Source organism: Nymphalis io, chromosome 23 (genome assembly GCF_905147045.1).
Source record: "Nymphalis io chromosome 23, ilAglIoxx1.1, whole genome shotgun sequence".
NCBI lineage: Eukaryota > Metazoa > Arthropoda > Insecta > Lepidoptera > Nymphalidae > Nymphalis > Nymphalis io.
In genome coordinates this window covers 9,500,041-9,522,909 of record NC_065910.1, presented here as the reverse complement: position 1 = coordinate 9,522,909, position 22,869 = coordinate 9,500,041, and the positions used below count along the sequence as shown (strand labels likewise).

Here is a 22,869-nt window from a genome sequence, read left to right as displayed (position 1 = left end):
GAATTCTACTACCGCTTACCATCAGGCGGTGTAGCCATTTGCCTTCCCGGCAGATAAAAAAAAATCTGCTCCTTCTTCCTTCACACGCAGACGAAACTATGATTTAAAAATAGTTCATATTAGTTAGGAAGCTTTTTTAAATTAAGCTTTCGTAATTTAAAAAAACAAACTAATCTTGTAATAAACGATAACGATATAAAATCATGTTACCTACAACAGAATACGTTTTCGTTTATATAAAATGTTATTTAATAACAACTTTGCGACATTTAACGCCGTCTTTCATCTCGTTTTTTACGATTGTTTTGATTGCGCGTTCTGAATGTGTGTAATGAAATACTAAAGTTAGATTATTTTTTATTTTTATTAAATACTAAATATAATGAACATTTCATTAATCAAAACAGACTAATGGACGATTTAAAAGTCACCTTCACCTGTAAATATTGCTACTGCAGGCCGTCTACACTAACTCACTCTCTAACTAAAACATCAGTAATACAAGTATTGCTGTTTGGTGGAAATTTATTTGAAATTAACTATTAAGCTGATGATGTCCTTCAGACCGATTTCGGCCATGGTGGCAAATCTCAAGGGAGATTGACCAGCTGTACAGAAATATCATAATATACAAGTGTGTGCGCAACCACTGGTGCACTCTCTATTCCTTTATTTTCATAATCCGATGGGACGGCAAATCCGAAACGTCAGGAAACGTTCAGGTGCAGGATCAACGGCCAACCAACCAACGACTTTACGTGCTTTCCGAAGTACGGAAGTACGGGAAGTAAGTACGGGAGTGTACACAAATCTAACTTCCAGACTCCGGGCTGCTGCTGAGAAATTTTCTACAGAAAAAGCCTATAACATTTTATTGGCTCACCTAGGATTTGAACCCAGGACCTCAGGTTCAGGGTCAGGCAGTCAACTAGTAAACTATCGATTGTTCTACCGTCACTATCAAATTATAATATCTCTATTTAATATTGTATTTTATTGAAGAATTACATCAATTTATTGATTGTCAAAAAGGTAATAGTTAGAACTGGCGGAAGAAACTCATCGGGTATCTTTTGTCAAATGTCATATTTTCTCCAATAAAATAAAGAAATAGGAAGTAGATGACCGTTTCATTTCCAAGAGGTATGTAACTTGATTGTCTAAAAAGAGTAACTATTGAGTTTCTTGCCAAAACTGGGTAGATTCTACATACCAAGCCGATGATAGCTTTAAATTTCATTATTCTTTTGAAATGATGATTTAAAAGTGCACGTAAGGAGCCCACTTGAATAAAGTATTATATTCGATACAAAAACGTCTCTGTTCGAGTATTAAATTTATCAACAGTCACTTTGGGCTATTTTTGGAGTTGTTGTAAAACCCCTTACCCCAAAAGACTTACTGACTTCATGCCGTCGACTAATGTGAGAAATAAGTTTGTATTTTTCCTTGTATTAATGCTATATAACGATCATACAATGATCGATTAGACTAACAAATCTAAAGCACGGAAGACATTTTAAATAATTCAGGTTTTAACAAATAAAACAAGAATTTATTGTTACACAAATGTTTATTTATCGCTTACACAAAAATAGACAATGAAAGTTACACGCGAAAGTTATTAAACGCTAAAGGAAAGAAATCACAGATCCAATACATTCATTATAACATGACACTATAGCTAACAAAAAAAAATCTCCTATACATCGATAAGTAGCGTACAACTAATAAACGTAAATCACAGTTTTAATTAAAAGCTTATCACAAACAAAAATTAAATCGCGAACGGTAAACACCATCTACACCATCTCGGTACTTACAAAGGCTTTCGAATGTGTGCATCATCAGTCCATATCAAAATTTCAAATCGATTCCAAAAAGATTTCTCGTCAATTTCTTATTCATGTCTATCTCTCCTTTTTTATCACAGCGTTCCTAAAATTTAATACCTAACAATTCCCTCTCATTACCCATCGTTAGAGGCCGCAACGGGCCGGCGTCCCGCAAGGCACACTTCTAGCACACCCGACATAAACACATCTTACGTTTGTCACGTTGCCAACACAACGCATATTAGAGTAATTGTAAATTAAATATTTATAATTATTTCATACTATATATTCAATCGATCAATTTAGTTTGATGTATATATTTTATATTGTATTAGGTATTAGGCTGATATTGGCACAATAAGAAATATTAACCATTCCTTAAATCGTCTATGCGCAACCAACTTTGTGAACTAAGATGTTATGTACCTTACGCCTGTAGTTACACTGGCCTCTATATCATTTATCATATATATATATATATATATATATATTTAATTTATAAATTTAAGTAACTAATATATAAATCAGAATATCAAGACGAAAGTTGCAATAAATCCTCAACCATTGATCTTTATACCATAAGATGTATTTACGTGTCTCGAGCAGTTCCAACTAATGCACCTACCCTCCACAATCGCGTTCGACGCACCCATTTTAGTGTAATATTTAGCGTAAAACAAATACTGATCAAGGAACACAACGGATCGCAAACATAATACTTTTATATAAAAAAATATAATTGTTTAATATCGTATTTAAAATGGAGGATAAAAAATATTAACATTTCGTTTCACAAATATATATTTGTGCGGATATAAAAGTCAGTTGATCCGAATGACTACTTGGAAATAAATAAAGAGGAAACTGGGTTACAGAGTTCCTTCGTTTTTTTTTTTTCTGCAATCTGCTTACATCCATAGAAAAATATGTATAGAGACATCAAAAATCGTAAGACGGCTACATTAAAAAGTAACATTATACAACATGTTTCAAAGATTATTTGTAGACTAAACTTTTTTTTCCATCTAGATTTTGGATAAATATGTCTGATATTTTTATGTTTTTTTTTTTAGTTTTTTTTCGATACAACACATAACATCAATAGTAAGATCATGCTATCACAACAACTATTAACTATGCATAAATTTATGTCGAAAGCGAGCTACTAATTTCACATTGTAATAATAATAGACAATTAATTTTTTTTTAATTTTTTTTTTATATATATATTCTTTCAAATATATAAATAATTTAATTATAATTTGTAATTTAAAAACGAATACTTTGATATGGAGCAAATTCAAAATATAATTTACAAATAGAACAAAATTTTTACTGAAAATTTTTTGTAATTACAGTGATAATATGAAAAATAATTTTAAATGTCGACGCAAGATAACACAAACCATTAATATACCTAAGGGCATGGCATTCCATGGCATTATATATGCCATAGAATTCCCAACTAAACTTCCACTACTGCATCGCATTAATTACAAAATCCAAATTCAAATAAAAACCTAAACGAAGGTTAACACGAATTAAATAAACTAAGAATGGAAACAACAAAAAAATAATATCATTTCTCTAAATCACCTGTAACATAAAGAAGTAATTTATAGTCACGAAGACGATCACGGAAGCGACTAGTGCTCAAGTATCGTTCATCATCAACGATTGAAACTATAAACCTTTATAAAGAACTTAAATCAATAAGAATACCAAAAAAAATTCATTTGATAAACTTATTACTTTTGATAAAACATCTTCATAATTACTATCTTCAGTAATATATATTTACCGAAAAAAGAATATAATAAATATATAAAGCTGTGTTTTTGAAACAAAGAAAATACAGTTTTAGAAAAAAAATATATATATATAATTTATGGAAAATAAGTATATTTCAATAAATAAGTACCCTAAATTAAACAATAATAACCGATGGAGTGCATTTGTTTAAAGCACAACTTATTTCGTAAAATTAGATGATGATAATAATAATATTAATAATTTAAATAATTTAGACCTTTGTTAAAAAGTTGTTAAAAAGAATTGAAAAAAAAAAACACCTAATGATATTTTATCTCTTTACAAATAAAAAGGCTTAGACAATTTAAGACGAGTTCAGGTAAAATAACTGGTTTAGTAGCATATCATACAATCAAGAAATGAATATGAGGTCTTGAAAGTATGATTACATTAGGCTCTGGGATTGGGAACAAGGGAGGATGGGTGAAATTCGAAATTTAAAAAAGAAAGAAAGAGAGATATCGCTTAAGAGATAAAATATCATCGACGCAACTGCCACACACGCAGTTTGAATACAACATCGTAATCAACGAGAGATATCACGAATTTTTGTTCCGTAGCAATTTCAGCCGATACCTTGTGCCGTGTCATATTCTACTTGTTTCATCTGAGAGTTTAAGTTTTCAATATAGTGGTCGTATTGTTAATGAGTCAGTTGTTTCGTTGATTATAATGAATGTTTAAAATTATTGAAAATCCTATCAGCTGTATCTATTAGTACCGTTTAATATTTATGTTCGTTTGTATCATCATTAGTATTTGGTGAATCGTTATCATTGAAATTAATCTTAAATTCGGTTTTAGTTTCATTTCCATAGGTTTGGTTGTTTATTTTTTAATAATTCTCGTTTCTTCTATTTACTTCTTTCCCGGTGGTTTCTTCGTCCTTCCCTGTTTAATCACTTGGATGAGTTTTATCTTCTGAGCCTCTGGGCTTTCATAGAACTCTTCGAGCATCTGATAAGAGTAAATATTTTATTGAAAAACAACGAAATTAACATAAAAAAACTATTTAGTTTGCTATTTAGGCTAACAAAAATGTCTGCAAAACGATATAAAATCATTGATTATATCCTAAAAACATTGTCACTCGCACCCAAATCAAAAATAAATATTATATAAATTTTAGCTTTCTTTATAAGTGCGTAGTATATATATTTTTATAAATATATTTTAGACTAAGTATACAAATGAATATTTCACCACATTAACGTGTTTGTAAAATATGTACTTACGGTCATGCTGACTTCGGAGGCAATAGCAGCAGCGGACGCCGGTCTTTCGGCCAATGCAATTAAAGTCGGTAACAGTGCGTGACTTCTCGCTTGAGATACAAGCCAATTGGCGGGCAGCGTGCACAGAGCTTTAATCACACTCCAGCCCTCACAGATTGTTTCCTAAATAAAAATGAACAAAGTTAGCTAAACTCTGAAAAGGTTTTTCTTATAATATTAGAATCTATACACTTAATTAGAATCCACGATTACTTCTATTTGGCTTTAACTTCTCAACTCAATACGAATCATTTCTGACTACAAAAGATTAATCAATTTGAACATCAGACTTATAACGCAACTAATAACGTTTCCTTAAGAACTGAATGAGGAAGAAAATGTGCCAAAAAATACGTTACTCTTATGAATTGTTAACGTTTTTCTTGTTAATTATTATAGAATAGGAAGGTGGACGAGCATATGGGCCACCTGATGGTAAGTGGTCACCAAACGCCCTTAGACATTGGCATTGTAAGAAATGTCAACCATCGCTTATAGCCAATGCGCCACCAACCTTGGGAACTAAGATTTTATGTCCCTTGTGCCTGTAATTACACTGGCTCACTCGCCCTTCAAACCGGAACACAACAATATCAAGTATTGCTGTTTTGCGGTAGAATATCTGATGAGTGGGTGGTACCTACCCAGACGAGCTCGCACAAAGCCCTACCACCAGTAAAGATTATAACTTAGTAGTAATATCTGGATTTCAACCTTCGCAATTTCTAAAAAAGCGTACAAGTTTTACAGTGACATTAAATATAATATTTATACACGTCCCAATTACTTATTCAATTTAAAAAAGGGAATTATGAATTTAAATAAAAACATATGAAAAAAGCAGTAGAACAAGCGAATATATCGCTCAGATTGTTACTTATATCACTACAATATTTATTTATATGTCTATTTACATATGACTTCAATAAGTATCATGATTCAAAACTCTAATTTTTACATGTGCAATTTTTACAATACAATGCCATGACGGGTAGCTAGTTTAGAATAAATATAAATTCTCTATAAACACCGCTAGAGACAGATGTGAACGGTCTTTCATAATATTATTGTGAACCAACTTAAATATAAATCAATTACAAATTGAAACGAAAGATACGAAATAAAGCAATAAAAGGCACTTTCGAAAAAACTACAACATTATTTACGCTAAAAAGTCTTCAACATAAAGAAATTCCGCGGTTATCTAAAAATTCCGTCTACATTTCCTTTAGCAACCATAAAAGTTAAGGCTACTCTAACATATTTCAAAGTCGCGATAACCGGACCATTAAAACACCTATTAACGTACATCACCACGTCGAACGAAAAGGTGAAACGCCCGAAACATATAATAATATCGAATCGTGTAAATACAATATTTTAAAGACATTAATCGTTCGAGATAATTCGATGCAGGCAAAAAACACATTTTCCTTAAATATTTATCGTCTTCTCTTTTTTTTTCCATCATTTTATACACGCCCATACACACTGACTCTGTGAGAAATATTAACTATTCCTTAAGTCGCAAATGCACCATCACCCTTGGAAACTAAGATGTTACGTCCCTTGGGCTTATATTTTAACTGGCTTACACGTCAAACCGAAACACGACATTACTATGTATTGCTGTTTAGCGGTAGAAATATCTGATAAGTGTGTGGTATACCCAGATAGGCTTGCACAAACCCATATCGCCAAGTAAGTCTGTGCATGTAGACGCGGTAATAATGGATATTTATAATGACATTCAAAATATTATTTTAACTAAATGTAAATGATCTAACGCTATTTAAATTTCTTAAATAAACATTTTGCTTTTAAAGTTAATCGCTCCATTTCTGCTGTATTTAATTTTCTATAACGTAATAAACATTTCATTCCTACATATCATTTTTAATTAATCGAAATAATCTGTCGTCAGACATTATAAACAGTTCGAAAATAAGTAGTATAAGGCTATAATTTGAAATCGTGAAATTAAAAATACAATAATAATAAATAAAATGTATACGTGTGTGTATAATTTGCCCATAAAATAAAACATAAAAAGAATAGTAGGTTGAATAGGAAACAACTTTTCTACAAGTAGTACAAGGTAAACCTCCTAGTAGAATACAAGCGAAGAAAAAATTAAGGAACATTTTATTATTCAAAACTTAATCGTTCCATAAATATAAACAAATATCGTCAGTACAGGCTCGTCGTAAATAAAACGCATGTGTTCTTACGAATTCATTATTAAAGTAGAAGTATCGTATAAATTATTTATCTTGATGGTCACTTCCCGGCTCTAATGCAAGAGGAACAACAGCGGCCCCAATTTGCTTCCTTGAGCGACTCCACGTTCAGAGACACCTGTGTCCGTGGGAACGACTTCGTTGAGCTATTTAATAATTAACTTCTCTATGTATTGTTTCAAAACGGTCAAGTTAGAATTACTTCGGAAGAGAATAATACAGATTAATAATAATAACGTCGAAATGAGATACTACTAGACTAGCAATAGACTAAATATATATATATATAAAATTGATATTCACTTAAAAAAAGTTATGAAGATAATCTAACACGTTGAGCTAGTAGATACTTATTATATATCTCGTTTATGTTATTTCACAAGTGGTAACTAATACCACAGATATCGTTTTTAATTTTTTTATTATTTAAACAATAATACGTTTTCATTAAATCTTATAATAATAATCGGTTTAACAAAATCTCAACCAAAAACTAATGATTTTCACGTAAATAGCAATATATTAAAATTTCGAAAAGGAAAGTTGAGAAAAGTTTTCTTTCTATAAAAATGATTTCATCTTAATAGTTTAATTTTATTTGAGCTACTGTTCACTCTCGGGCGGAACACTAAAAAATAGCTAATCCCCTAAACCTTTTAAAATATTAATTAGGTATATATATATATTAAACTCAAAGGCGAGCAATCGTATTATTTTAATACAAGACTTAACAGTTTTTCTATAAAAAATTCTTGGTCATTCATTCGCGTGGAACACAGTTCAATAATCGCCATCGTATTCCATGCGACCGTTTAGTTCTCATGCGGGCTACACCTGTCGTATCACGTGCGCATATTTTATAATTAAAACGGCAACAGGATTATTTATCGGTTCAATTTTTTATAAATTTAAAAGTACATATATATATATACATGTACTTAATTATTTCGTAGTTAATTAACTTTACGTAAATAATATAGGATATTTTAATATTTAATTAAGTCAGTGCTAATTCCAGTCAGTCTTACTAATCTGAATAAATACCGAACGCTCATTGGTGCCTATTCCGTCATTAACTGCCGTCGACCAATGACAATTCAGATTAAACAACAATTTGTTGATCTAACTTTGATCAATATTTCAAATGAAAAAATGAATAAAAAATCATTCTCAGTCATTTTTTTAAACATTGCACAAACCTGCAATTGAGGATTGTTGACCACCACGAAGCCGACTAGAACTATGAGGTCCAGGACCATCGTCTCGGACAAAGTCTGATCAAGGCGTTGGTTGCTCAGATCTGAAAATAAATCTGATTTACGAAATTGAACACTGATCTTAACGTAATCCGGTCCTTTGTAATATTATTTTCTAGAAATGGTATGACAATAAATGTTATTAAATTTTATGATCATTTTTGTTTCAAAAACAATTTACTTGAAAGCTCTAAAACATGGTACTTGGATACTTGAAACAATCTCTGTTCCGGTCACATTTAAGTCATCGCTATTGATGGTACCAAGAAGATTAAACATTACTGCTGATCTTTTCTAACTTAAGTTAATTATGAATTAGGTAATTTCCCAAAAAAAATGATCACCATAGTCAATATATATCCAGTGTGATAAAGCGATACTCTCATACCAAAACGTCGTATGTCAAAAAGAAAAATGAAAATTTTATAGTAATGAAATATAATGAAGTAATTAGTTTGTATCCTCACCTGTAAAACAATTTTAACATACGACATTTTGTTCTATCGATAACGAAATGGGCTTCGTCTACCACTATATTACGATTCTCGAACACTCTTATAAAGATTATATACAGTTCTATGCATAAAGATTAAATAGTATCAGATATGCTCACGTAATGCTGTAGTCCGCGGTGCCTCTTTTTCATTCGGTGCGTGTTGAGAGAGCAACCTTGCAACTGCCGCACGGAACTCCAAAGGCCATCCGCCTTCACCGAATGCTTCCTGATAAATTAACAATACCATACACTATTCAAGTAATATTCTAAGTCTTTTAAGTATAACATAAGTACAAATAACAGCAGCACATAAACATTTGACTAATGTCCGATTACTCAAACTGTTTGTCAAGAAACGATTCGTTTTGTTTACGGATAGTAGAATTGTCGAGGTATAATGCAGAAGCTAGGATTAACTTCCTACTTTTTGATGTAAGAGGGGGACAACCCAGCAGGAGGCTCACCTGATGGAAAGTGACTACCACCGCCATCGATGGCGTTGCCGGCCTTTAAGGAATCAGTACGCTGTTTTCTTTAAGTAACACGGCCAAGTAGTTATAAGTTTTGTTTTCGATACTATAATTCAAACCAAAACAAATGCTAAATAAGTAAATACTGAATTCACTTTATCTCAAATTATTTAATTTCAAATGCGAACCGTGTTTTTGGACTTAAAATCCAGTTAATGTCATATCGCCACGAACGTTTCAACTTTCCTCCCCATTCCACCGTGAAACCAAGTTTTCTCACTCAAGCATAGATGGACAAAATCTCTTCTCGTATTCCGAGCACACGGCTGCGGGTCACGCGATGCCATTGTTTCAACCTCTCGCTTTCATGAGACGTGAGCATGCGAGATTTTTATACAGGGGATTGATTTATTAGCTTCTTCACTTTCGACTCTTATTATATTTATTAAATAGATACATTTGTTAACACATATTACATTCATATTATAGGAGTTTATATGACGATTGTACGATGTAAAATCTTATATTTTGAGAACATTAACAAATACCTATAATGAACTTTTAGTTTAAACTCGTAATAGAATTTGATAATTAGTCCTTCGAGCCGGATAAATCTTGTAAATTATTGAAAAAAAATGTTTAACTAATTATGAATGATTAACCAATTATGTATATTACAAATCAATTAAATCAGTGAAACATTAAATAAACTTCAAATTAAGAATACCAACGAAACGAGAAACCTATTAAAAAGGGCGGATGGATTATTAAAAAAAAAATACAGCAATTGCACAACGATCAATCATAAAACTTACCCTGCACAAAAACCATTACAAAAAGAGTGTACCACATCTGTGACCACAGCTAATAAACTTATAATCTTGTTTATTATCTATTACAGCCCACCGTAGACAACTAAACAAACGGAGAGGTCCCATGGGTCGCCAATTATTCATGCCATTATGGGGCCGGTATACAGACATCAAAGTTGGATCCCGTACCCCGGGAGAGTTGGATTGTTTGATTTTTATTATTATCTGTAGACGGTAAGTATTTACATTCTGAGTTTACTTTGAAGTTATGAGTGAAAGGTAAATTCGTTATTTCGCTCCGAGCAACATTTTTCGTAAGTATGTACAGAAATATGATTATAACCGTGTTTTATTATAAATTAAATATATGTTTTAAAACCTTCTCCTCAAAAAAGGGAGAGGGGGCCCTTAGCCCAGCAGTGGGACATTCACAGGATCTTACGGAAATATATGTTTTAATTTATTTATCATCTTTATGTAATAAAATAGATCGACATTATTAATGGATATCATATATACATGTGTTGAATTATAAATACAAATTAAGCACATGAGAATATTCAGCAGTGCTTGTCCAGTTTCTAAGCTCAAACATTGAACCCAAACGGGTTTCGGAATATACATATGGCAGAATTTCAGTGAAATTAGACATATGCAGGTTTCCTTTCGACGTTTTCCTTCACCATCAAGCAAGAGTTTAATTATGAATACAAATTAAGCACATGAAAACTACTTGCCCGGATTTGAACACACGATCATCCGTTAAGATTCAGATTAGAAGATAATAAGTATTGTAGAATGTATTGACAGATAAACCCAACAGATATTAAGAGCTCGTTATGTACAACCTTATCAACAAGCCGCAAGAACAACGAGGCATTTTTTTATAAAATATAATAACAAAAATTATTATCCTTTGACGAGTCCTTTGCCTTCCATTATCCGAAGCATTTAAAATAAACAAGAAAATTCGCAATCAATCAAACAAACAACTTAATACTAATTATAACGGCGATTCAGAAATTAACGACAAAGTTATTCTAAAAGGATTTTATTATTATTTTTTATTTCATGTTTACTAACGGACTGGCAAATGGTCCACCAGAAGGTGAGTGGAACCACCGCCCATTGACATCGGCACTGTAAGAAACATTAACCATTCCTTACAATGTCAACGCGCCAGCAACCCTGGAAACGTTACGTGAAGACGTTAAGCACCTTATGCCTGTAGTTACACTGGCTCAATCACCTCAAACTCGACTATAACAATACCAAGTAGTATGTTTGGCGGTAGAATATGTTATAAGTGGTTGGTACCTACCAAGACGGGCTTCTATAAAGCCATGCGCCACCAAGTGGTATAGCGTTAGATCATTTTCCGAACGTAACTTCTTCTAATAACTGGTATTGCTTCAATTAGAATGAGCAGTGTTCAATAAAAATTCACATATTATATCTATTGAGTTATATATAAGACATATTATATAATATTAGCATGAATAGAAAACGTTATCACTCTATACATTTTCAATCTTTTATATATAAAAGCAAAATATCACTAATCACAAGATCTCCTAAACTATCCACCCGATTGACTTGAATTTTTTTCAGTTTCTTCTTCCCCGACGTAGAACTGACGACGAACGAAACGACGAAGAACGAACGACGTAGACTGGTTGTAGGGCTTTGTGCAAGCTCGTCTGGGTAGGTACCACCCACTCATCAGATATTCTACCGCAAAACAGCAATACTTGATATTGTTGTGTTCCGGTTTGAAGGGTGAGTGAGCCAGTGTAATTACAGGCACAAGGGACATAAAATCTTAGTTCCCAAGGTTGGTGGCGCATTGGCTATAAGCGATGGTTGACATTTCTTAAAATGCCAATGTCTAAGGGCGTTTGGTGACCACTTACCATCAGGTGGCCCATATGCTCGTCCACCTTCCTATTCTATAAAAAAAAGAAGCTCACTTAGAACGGATTTTATACAAATCCTATCCAAGATACATTATTTTCCTATGTAACTGTGCGAAGCTAGGACGATTAACTAGTATTGTATATGAAATGAACCCCTTCTGTTAATTTGCAATTATTTCTAATGGAATATCATTCCTCAATCATACTTCACGTGTCATCATCGTTCACGGACCACTAGTTAGGGTTAAACCGACGGACGGCTGACGACAATGCAGTTCTGAAATGTATGTAGCTTATACATTATTATTATTTAATACAGCATATACTTTGTAAAGAGCCGACGTGGCTTAGTGAGCTAGAACACGTGAATGTTAACTGGAAAATGTGGATTCGAACCCGGGCATGCACCATTTAATATTCATGTTCTTAATTTGTTTTTATAATTCATCTCGCAGGAAAAACATCGTAAGGAAAGATGTATGTATCAGATAAAAATCTTCCACTTGTGTATCCACCAACCCGCATTGGAGCACGGTGATGGAGTATCTTTATATGCTTGCATATTACGTTTTTTTTTTAATTTTTCTTCATCGTGAATATGTGTCTATTTCACCATTAAATTATAAATAAATATCACGAAACTTCACATACGTTTTTTAAAGAAACCATACGCTTGAATATTATTAATAATTACAAGTAAATATGCCAAAAATATTTGCATATGAAAAAATGTCTTTATTGTTTCAATAAAGAATATTTATATATTATTTTATGTATATAATTTGAAAGTTATATTTCCCACATATTTCTAAAAAAGAATCCCAAAAAGTTTTTTTTTTATATCAATAATAATTTAAAAGTTACATTTCGCTAATATTATCGGTTAATGTACATCACTATGTTATCGATTACGGCTCGCTCCACTATTCATGTCACAGTTACCTTAACTTTGACGTTCGAGTGACATCTGTCACAATATGTCCACCGTCGAATGGTTGGAGCTGCTTTTTTTGCAATCGAGTAACGTTTGATATTTTCACGATGATTTCTAAATAGAAATTTTTACTTTTTCAAATAAAATTGGTCGGGCGAGTGCGCCACCTGATGTTTAATGGTCACCACTGCTCGTTGATATCAGCACTAAGAAATATAAACCATCCCATTACATCGCCAATATATTTTAACCAATAACAAAGTATATACAAATCGAAATAGAAGGCTAATAGAATTTATATAAGTTACACAAGCCCGAAGCGAACCCGCACCGGACCCGGTAGTTCTGTAAACAGTATCGCCACGTAATATATTTGCGATGGGCTCCGCAAACGTTATGTACAACGTGTAGAGTTGCGTTTACAATTGAAAATATCGATAAACTAACGAGCCGAAATATATCCTCCTCGCAGATTCTGAAATAATATAATTTCAAAGCTACGGTAAATACTTTTTACTATATGACTATTATATATTAATACATAAAATTAAGGAACAGATTACGCTTTTATTAGTATTATTTTATTTTAAGACTGTTTCTAAACCTATATAGATCTATTGTTATATACGTATATAAAAAAAAATCACAAATTAAAGATAAAGATTTAAAAAATATAATATTTGAGTTTGACTTTTCAATCTCTATTATATTATTATAAAGGGTATTTATAGGTATTGAATATTTTGAGCGATGACAGTATTGAAATTTTTAAACAACTTATTTATTTTTAACTAATTTATTTTTACCTTTTAATGTAAATAAAAATCAACATCATCCTTTTCTCGTCCACTGCTGGACATAGGTCTCTCCAATGGCCCGTTCTTCAGCTCTCAATCTCCAACCGCTGCCAGCCTTGCGTATATCGTCATAAATAAAAACAGTCGATAATATCGATGTCCGCACACGGCACGTCACCATCCACCACAACGCCACGGTTCGGTGAACAGATGATAAATTGGCTCCTTGTCTGTAGCCGCTGCGGTTTTAAATTGATTGAGCCAACCTAACTTCGTTACAAGGATCGGGATTTCGATAGAATTTGCCTTTTATCAATTTTCTTGATAGTGAATTGATTGTTATTTCAGAGTCGATGAGGAGAGAATCTTCGATAAGATTCTAATAAAGAGACTCCTTCAATTTCAAAATTGACATCATTCATTAAGTAGGCTTTTAGAAACCGTTTTGAACCGTGATTTTAAAAGATTATAAGTATTAAATATAAACCTGCCTTCGGAGAACGTAGATTCTGCCTAGAAGAACCGAGGTTCAAACCCTGGTATTGCCAAAGCACCAATGAATTTTCATGTGCTTAATTTTCGTTTACAAATCCTGCTCACTCACAGCCTCCAGTTTCTTTCAACAAATACTAGTGGAGGAATTCTCCACTTTTATCTCGGAGTCGGACAAACCTCCTCCGATTTTAACGATATGTTCAAAGTCAATAGTTAAAAATATTTCAACAGTTTAAAAATTGGCGCTCTAATCGGAAAATAAAATGTTCCAAAACACTTCTACTTCTAGACTTACATAAAGCAAAACTTTATTTAAATACTAATTTCAGCCAAATAGTTAGAGCCGTTTCATTGAATTCTTTCATTGATATACAAAATAATTTTATATATATTCAAGAATTGCTCATTTAATTTTATAAGATATATTACTTCTAATAGGCTACTTCACTTCTACTGGATACTACGGCTACTTCATACATATAATGTATGCTCGCCTACAGTTAGCTTACGTCAATTAATCTAATTGACGTTTATATTAATTGTTCCACTCCATACGATCGTGGCGTGAAGCTACATACCCTGGAATACCCTGGAAAATTTATATATGTAAATGAGCATACATGGAAGTTACCTAACGATATTTTCCTTCTACACTTTAAATACGAACACAAATAAATAAAGTATATGAAAAATTTACGTAGTACAAATTAGTACTCGCAATCTCAGGTTAAAATCCAAGTGTTCAAACCAATCGCCATCTCGGCTCTAAATAATACAAAATGTTAACTAATATCATAGATGCGAGTGAGTTTGTTTACACGTTCGTTTGTAACGCTTTAACTCCGATCTTCTACGTAGTCATGGCTACGGAAATAGACATAGGGTACATAACACCCCCCCCCCTGTTAAAACGAAAAAGAAAAAAAAAGTAAATGTTCTATATAAAACATTTAACTTACTATAAACATGTACATAGCAATTCACACAGTTGACAAACTCCAAATTCTCGTTTCGTTCTCTCGGTTCGTAGTTGTCTAGTCTCCGAGCGTCTCAACACTAATATATTCTCGTAAGACAGTAGTCGTGGTCAAACAGACAAACACGACAATTCACCCGAGACTGATGGCTAGCAGTTTGGTCAATATGGATAAGATTTACAATACAATAAATACTTACAGATAATTAAAAACAAACGTAAGTAATATAACACAAACGAAACGCAAATTAAATCGCGTACAACTGTCGTGGGACACCGAATCGTAACAGAGTAACTTTCGTAATACATTATGTATAAATAAGATGGACAATTAAATATATTAATAAAACAAATGAAAAATAAATCATAAATCAACGATAATAATGAAATATAGTAATTGATAAGTTTTTTTTTTGAAAATATATATTTACGATTACTGGAGACGCACCAAATTTCCAACCAAATTTCAAATTTGGTCCTAAGACCAAATTTCGACGAAAAACTTAAATCTTAAAATAATAATAATTAAAATCAATTTAGAACAACAGACGTTAAAAAAATATATTTAAACTCGCAACATTTTTAAGAAAACGTTCCATAAATAGACTTCTCCATACACGAGCAAGTCACCCTTAGTATCATTGAGATCCCAAAGCCCACACATTACATCCCGCTGTAACCGGACCCCCTGTTTGCTGAGCACACATCCAGCATTGATACTCCGGTTAATTAAGGAGTCTGTACAAATACTATGGTAACGAGATACCGTTTAAACAGAACGAGTGACCTGACGTTCGGTTATCTTTTGTTTTAATTAGCAATTAATGATACAAAAATTACCAATCAATGGATATAAAGAGGGTAGTTTTTATTCTTATTTGCTAAATACATTAATGGTTTTGTTTTATATTTAAATATATCTATAATGTTGACAGCAAGTCTCTCTCCACACTCATGCTTAAAGTTAATTGCCCCTTTAAGTTTTGTTCGCCAAATAGTAGACGAAAACAATTTCACTTTCATTGACGCCGAAATATGAGGTTCTAAATTCTCATACATTCCTCGACTCTATACCTTTGGGGTAAGTATACATATATATATATATAACTCTACTTCTGTAACGGGGCGAGTGTGAACGCGTTTACATGTACGCAACGAGAAGTTTCGCACGCGCAAGTATTGATGCGAGCACGAATGCCTATTCTGGACGGAGAACACGGTTTGAACATACTTGAAACTGTTCCTCGTGTGTGTGTGTGTGTGTGTGTGTGTGTGCGCGTTAAGTTAAAGTTTTAGCAATCACACTGGTGGAAGGGCTTTGTGCAAGCTCGTCTGGGTATTCTACCGCAAAACAGCAGTACTTGCTATTGTTGTATACCAGTTTGAAGGGTGAGTGAGCCAGTGTACTTACAGACACAAGGGACATAACATCTTAGTTCCCAAGGTTGGTGGCGCATTGACGATGTAAGCGATAGTTAACATTTCTTACAATCCCAATGTCTATGGGCGTTGATGACCACTTACCATCAGGTGGCCCATATGCTCATCCGCCTACCTATACTATAAAAAAGTAAAAAAAGTTTAGTCGTCTCACCTGCACAATCTGATGATCCATCTCAGCGATAGCTCGTAGCAGGTGAGCCGTCCTTGCAGCTCGTACGAAGTCCCCGCATTGTCCTAGAGACGCCCCCTTAGCGAAGAGCATGCAGAATTCAGCTCGGGAGCCGCATACGCTTTTCCCGAGAGCGGTACGAAGTGCCTGCTTCGCGTACGTCCGTTCGGCACCCTGTCGACAACAAATTATTCCAGTTTTTTATTTTCATCATCAAACTAAATCTTTGACGATAAAACTCAATAGCAATAAGGTCCGTGTAAAATGAGTTATAATCATTGATACATAGAAAGGAACCTTTCTATAAATACTAAAAACAAAGAGAAACAAACATGATATAATATATAACATGATATATCTAAACATATATATAGAATAGTGCAAACGAGCTAATAGGCTGATAGTAAGTCCAACCGCCCATAGGCACTAGCATTGTATGATATCAGCCATCCCTTACCTTTCCAATGGTAGCGCTTGACGATTCTTAAGTACTTGTAAAAGTTTGATTTTGATTTATAATTAACGCTAAAACTAAAACGGGACGTTGATGAATATATTTACAAAACCTATTAAGCAGCATATTTGTAAATTCGTCTGTGCTGATGCAATATCACATTTAATAGGATATATATGAAATACTCACAATATCTGGCAAGTAAGGATGGCAAAGGTCAGCGCTGACCGTGAGCAACGTCTGGATACTCTCGCGAGCTTCTCCCGCCTTTTCCGCGCGGGTTATGCAACCGCTGAGGCAGAGGTAGCTGAAAAGAAACATACCTTTAGACTTCGCACAGAAATATAAGACAAAAATTAAAAAAAAAGAATATAAATATGTTATAATAATATTTGTATGTGTAAAACGCCACACACAAGTGAGTAAAGAGCGGCGGTGTAGAGAGCATCATGCCGTTTGTGATCACACTTAATAAATTTTACTAGTCATAGAGTATATGAAGGACAAAAATCAGGCGGACGTACAAAGTCCTGTGACCCAGTTTATACATACAATGCAGTACACGCATGTACGTGTCTATACCTACTATGACTAATAAAATATGTTACGTAACATGTACGATGTCCGGACTATTCTCAACGAAGCCTATCCAACCGTCCACTCCCAAATCTCAAATTCTTATAATCAGATTGACGATGATCCGCCACGACCGGAAAGAGTTAAGGCGCAGGCCAATATGCAAATAGTCGTTGGTTTGCGACCAACGACTATATGCGCTTTCCGAGGCGTACCACTAAGTACCGACACGCGATTTGAACCCAGGACCTCGGGATCTGGTATACCAACTAATCACTAGACCATAGTTACAGTTTTTTCAAAATCTACTTTTATACAAACATACATAGGTATAATAATATAATTTATACACAGATTAAGATTTTGTGCGTCTAAATTTCTTATACATTTTATAAAGCATTGATCTACAATAAATCATTGCGATAACGAACATTCATCTCTCTAATTGATTTATTATTTAAGGTACGAAATACTAAATAAATTTCGAAAGAGTAATTTATAAAGTAGATAATATGTAGACTCTTTATAAGAATTGCTCACAGACATGTGTATTGTTTACAACATAGATTATTTTTTGGAAATTAAAATTACAAAAAACAATCTATGAGGATAAAATAAAATGAATAACATGTCACCACTGCACCGTCTTAGCTCTTTTCGTTTTTACGTAGCATTTCAGTTTAGTATTTAAACATAAGCACCCTTAACCGAAGCGAGCAAATCCGAATGAAAAACAAACATCGCTGTGTTGACGACCGCTCAAACAAAACAGAGGAGAGAGCCACAATATTATGGTATGTAATATTATTCAAATTTTAAGTGTGTTTAAATTTTTACGTAAACATTATTTACGTATATACTTTATATTTCCTGTCAATACATACATATATATTATTTACTTATAAATATTATTTATTTTATTATAATATAGTTAGTTCAATCCACAAAACGCGCTCTACTATTTACAGCTTGCTTCTGTAGCGATCGGAAAAAAAATGGAGCTCATCATTGCGGTTTAAAGTTACCGATATAAAAATTGACAATATATAAAAAACATAATACTTGTGTGTTGCAGTGCTATTGTATTAGAACTCACTCACTTCGTATCTCACTCATGTAATGTTTAAATCCGTAAGTCGGATTGGTGAGTACGTGTATCGTATAAAATCTAAATGTTGTAATTACAAAAAAATTTGCACTTAAATCGTCATGTTATACGATGAAATTGAATATGACAGATTCTACCGAGAAGAACCGACAAGATGCAAGAGTAGTTACTCTTTTTTATTAATGATATACATGTAATAATACACAATTAAATCTATGTATCTTGATGATTTTCATAATCAACGAATACTAACTGGAAACTCCAAAATAATTTACCGTATTCATTGCCATTTCTTTAACATTTTTTTTTAGAATAGGAAGGTGGACGAGCATATGGGCCACCTGATGGTAAGTGCTCACCAGCGCCCAAATACATTGGCATTGTAAGCAATGTTAACCTTCGCTTACATCACCAATGTGCCACAAACCTTGGGAATTAAGATGTTATGTCTCTTGTGCCTGTAATTACACACTGGCTCACCCTTAAAACCGGAACACAACAATACCAAGTACTGCTGTTTTGCGGTAGAATATATATAGAATAGAATATATATGAGTGGGTGGTACCTAACCAGACGAGCTCGCACAAAGCTCTACCACCAGTAAAACATGAGCTTTAAATTTAATTATTAGTAAACATAAAGACTAAGACACCATATCCAAGTATCAAAACGATTTGCAAATAAAAAAATCGCTGCAACATCATTCAAACCCTTGCGAATCCAATTATAACTCGGCTAATATTTGAACACGACGTACTTAATATTATGACCCTTATTATGTTAAACTTAAGGTTTACTTTGCGAATGCGATGCCAAGTTCATTATAATGGTACCGTTGAGTTAAGATCGTTTGTTTAACAAAAGCACGATACTGCAAAACTAAATTATAATTCAGATAATATTATTCTGTTGACTGAGTAAGATGGAACCGATGCGTCTAATTTTAGGATATTTCTTGATAAATTTGGTAGATATATTTTATTATTACTAAACTGTAAGGCTATTCTGTAAGAGAAAAATTGAAACTCCCCGCAGAAAACATCACATCATCATAATAATTATAACATTTCACAAATACGGGCATCAAAATAGTATATCACCAAAAGTAGGTTGTCAACATTTCATGCGTGAGTAATGAAGTGACTTTATGAATTCACTTTAGAATAGCTTTACTGTTTGATATTTTTTCAATGGTGAACTTTGTGCTGATACATTTGAACCACCATCCGTCAATTATTCTACCAGCAAATGTTAAACTTTGCATAGATGTTTTTTTTTTTTTGTTATGTGAGCAAGTCTTATTAGAGAAAGAATGAGGTCCCCCTCGGCAAGCCTAGCGAGTGGAGGCGGTCCACCCCCACTTGAGTCACTGGGTGGAACGGAGTCAGGGCACTCTCACATTCAGGCTGACGTCTGCGTCCAATCGTGTCCGGTAAGTACAGGTACTTACCGGAAACGACTGCTTCGGTAAGTACCTGCACCGGATAGTGAGGCGGAAGGTGACACACTGCCATGAGTGTGGTGCGCCCTCGCACTCTGATGGAGTGTGCCGCTTGAGGGCCTCAGCGCCTTTCCCAGGTGGCCTTAGTCGACGGAGACCTCTCAGTGCCGAGTGTGATAAACGCCATGCTTGGTAGCGAGAGGTGCTAATTGGAGACGGCCTCCTTCTGCGAAAATGTCATGTCGCAGAAGGAGGCAGCGGAGCGGGAGCGCGACGAGAGGGCCTTCGCTGACCCGCTTCGCCGAAGCCAAATTTCAACAAAAGGTTAATGGTTTGACCCAGAAGCAGACAGAGTTACATTCGCATTTAACTAGTATATTAGTATAGATGAGTTTTCCTAAAAAAAATCTAGTAGAAAATAATGTTCTCGCCAATTAATCACAACTTTAATCATTTTTTGAAATTTATAAATCAACAAATAACAATAACGAGACAAACATCCAAAGCGAACACGGAACTTAAAACAGCTCGTTAAATCGATCACTAAGTGGGTAAAATGATATATATATATAAATTAAGAAAACTGTGGTCTTGTGTAAGCTCGACTCATACATCGGATATACTCTCGCAAAATAGCAGTACTTAATATCGTTTTACTCCGTTTTGAACGCGGAGTGAGCCAGTGTAACTACTGCACTAGGGTATTTAACATCTTAGTTCCCAAGCATAAGCGTAGCGCATAATAAGGTGCATAAGCGATGTAAGGGATGGTTAATATTTCTTTTAATACCAGTACGTCAAAATCCAAAATCTTTATTCAATATAGAAGCGTTACACTTAATTAGTGATTGTCATAAATCTACCAGCCGTTCGGAAATAAACACCTCAGATCTGAGAAGAACTGGCTAAAGAAACTCGGCGAGATAGACGATCACGAAAAACCATCATGTCCGCTCGGTGCGCATTTTTTTTTTTTATAATAAAGTAAGGCGGACGTGCATATGGGCCACCTGATGGTAAGTGGTCACCAACGCCCTTAGACATTGGCATTGTAAGAAATGTTAACCATCGCTTACATCACCAATGCGCCACCAACCTTGGGAACTAAGATGTTATGTCTCTTGTAACCGGAACACAACAATACCAAGTACTGCTGTTTTGCGGTAGAATATCTGATGAGTGGGTGGTACCTACCCAGACGAGCTCGCACAAAGCTCTACCACCAGTAAACCATTTCTTACATCACCCATGCACCACCAACCTTCGGAACTAAGATGTAATATAACTTGTTCTCTTTATTACTGGCTCATTCTCCCTTCCAACTGAAACACGACAATACTAAGTACTGCTGCTTACACAGCGTAAGCTATTACGATTATTCATTCTATTTGACTTGGTGTTATGACTTTGTGCAAGCCCGTCTAGTAGTGCTACCTACCCAGGCATCACATATTATGTTTATTTGTTAGAAGTCAAAAAATTGTAATTAAATATACATTAATAAAGTAGTAAGTCGAGATGGCCCAGTGGTAAGAACGCGTGAATCTTAACCGATGAACGTGGGTTCAAACCCGGGCAAGCACCTCTGAATTTACATGTGCTTAATTTCTGTTTATAATTCATCTCGTGCTTTTCGGTGAAGGAAAACATCGTGAGGAAACCTGCATGTGTCTAATTTCATCGAAATTCTGCCACATGTGTATTCTAGCAACCCGCACTGGAGCAGCGTGGTGGAATAAGCTCCAAACCTTCTCCTCAAAAAAAAAGGGAGAGGAGGCCTTAGCCCAGCAGTGGGACATTTACAGGCTGTTACTGTACTGTAATAAAAGTAGGATATTGTATATATATGATAAAATGGCGTTGATGCATGTTATAGACGTATTATATTCGTGACGTATAAGGAGGATGTCAGGTGTTAGGGGTAATCTATGCTTCTCTGTACCTGACAACACGTATCTAAAATTTCACGTTGATCATTATTTAAGACGTAACAAATAAACTCACTTTCGCGTTTATAATATTAGTAAGGATCTTTTGATCTTTGCTTATAAGCTTAGCGAATATTTGTTTTTGTTTTTTTTTTTTAATTGACTTTTCAAAACAGTTCGCGTACATATTACAGGGCATTCCATATAAATTTATAATTCCGTATATCCGAAACGACGTTGGACCGATGGATTCCAGGCAAGAAATATTTAAGATAACACTATCTTAACACGCCACTCGGTGAGGAGGTCCAGTGTAATCGTGTCTCGAAAATACCGACAAAATAATAAATACATTCACATTAACCCTTGTATACCCTTTATATAGAGTTCAATATAAACAATGATCAGAACATATATTTTTGTAGCTGACCACATT

General features: G+C 33.9%; 1 protein-coding gene across 1 annotated transcript in view; it reads right to left on the bottom strand.

Annotated features, from left to right (window-relative positions):
* Nucleotides 1–1,554: 1,554 nt before the first annotated feature.
* The window catches only part of LOC126777490 (S phase cyclin A-associated protein in the endoplasmic reticulum), a 74,760-nt gene continuing 53,445 nt past the window's right edge, over nt 1,555–22,869 (bottom strand). Inside the window, exons 17-22 of the mRNA XM_050500498.1 lie at nt 17,569–17,686; nt 16,908–17,099; nt 9,031–9,139; nt 8,361–8,461; nt 4,883–5,044; nt 1,555–4,604 (exon numbers count right to left, since the gene is read on the bottom strand). Coding sequence (XP_050356455.1) covers nt 4,506–4,604; nt 4,883–5,044; nt 8,361–8,461; nt 9,031–9,139; nt 16,908–17,099; nt 17,569–17,686 — 781 coding nt within the window. The 3' untranslated portion in view covers nt 1,555–4,505. The remainder of the gene's footprint in view (nt 4,605–4,882; nt 5,045–8,360; nt 8,462–9,030; nt 9,140–16,907; nt 17,100–17,568; nt 17,687–22,869) is intronic.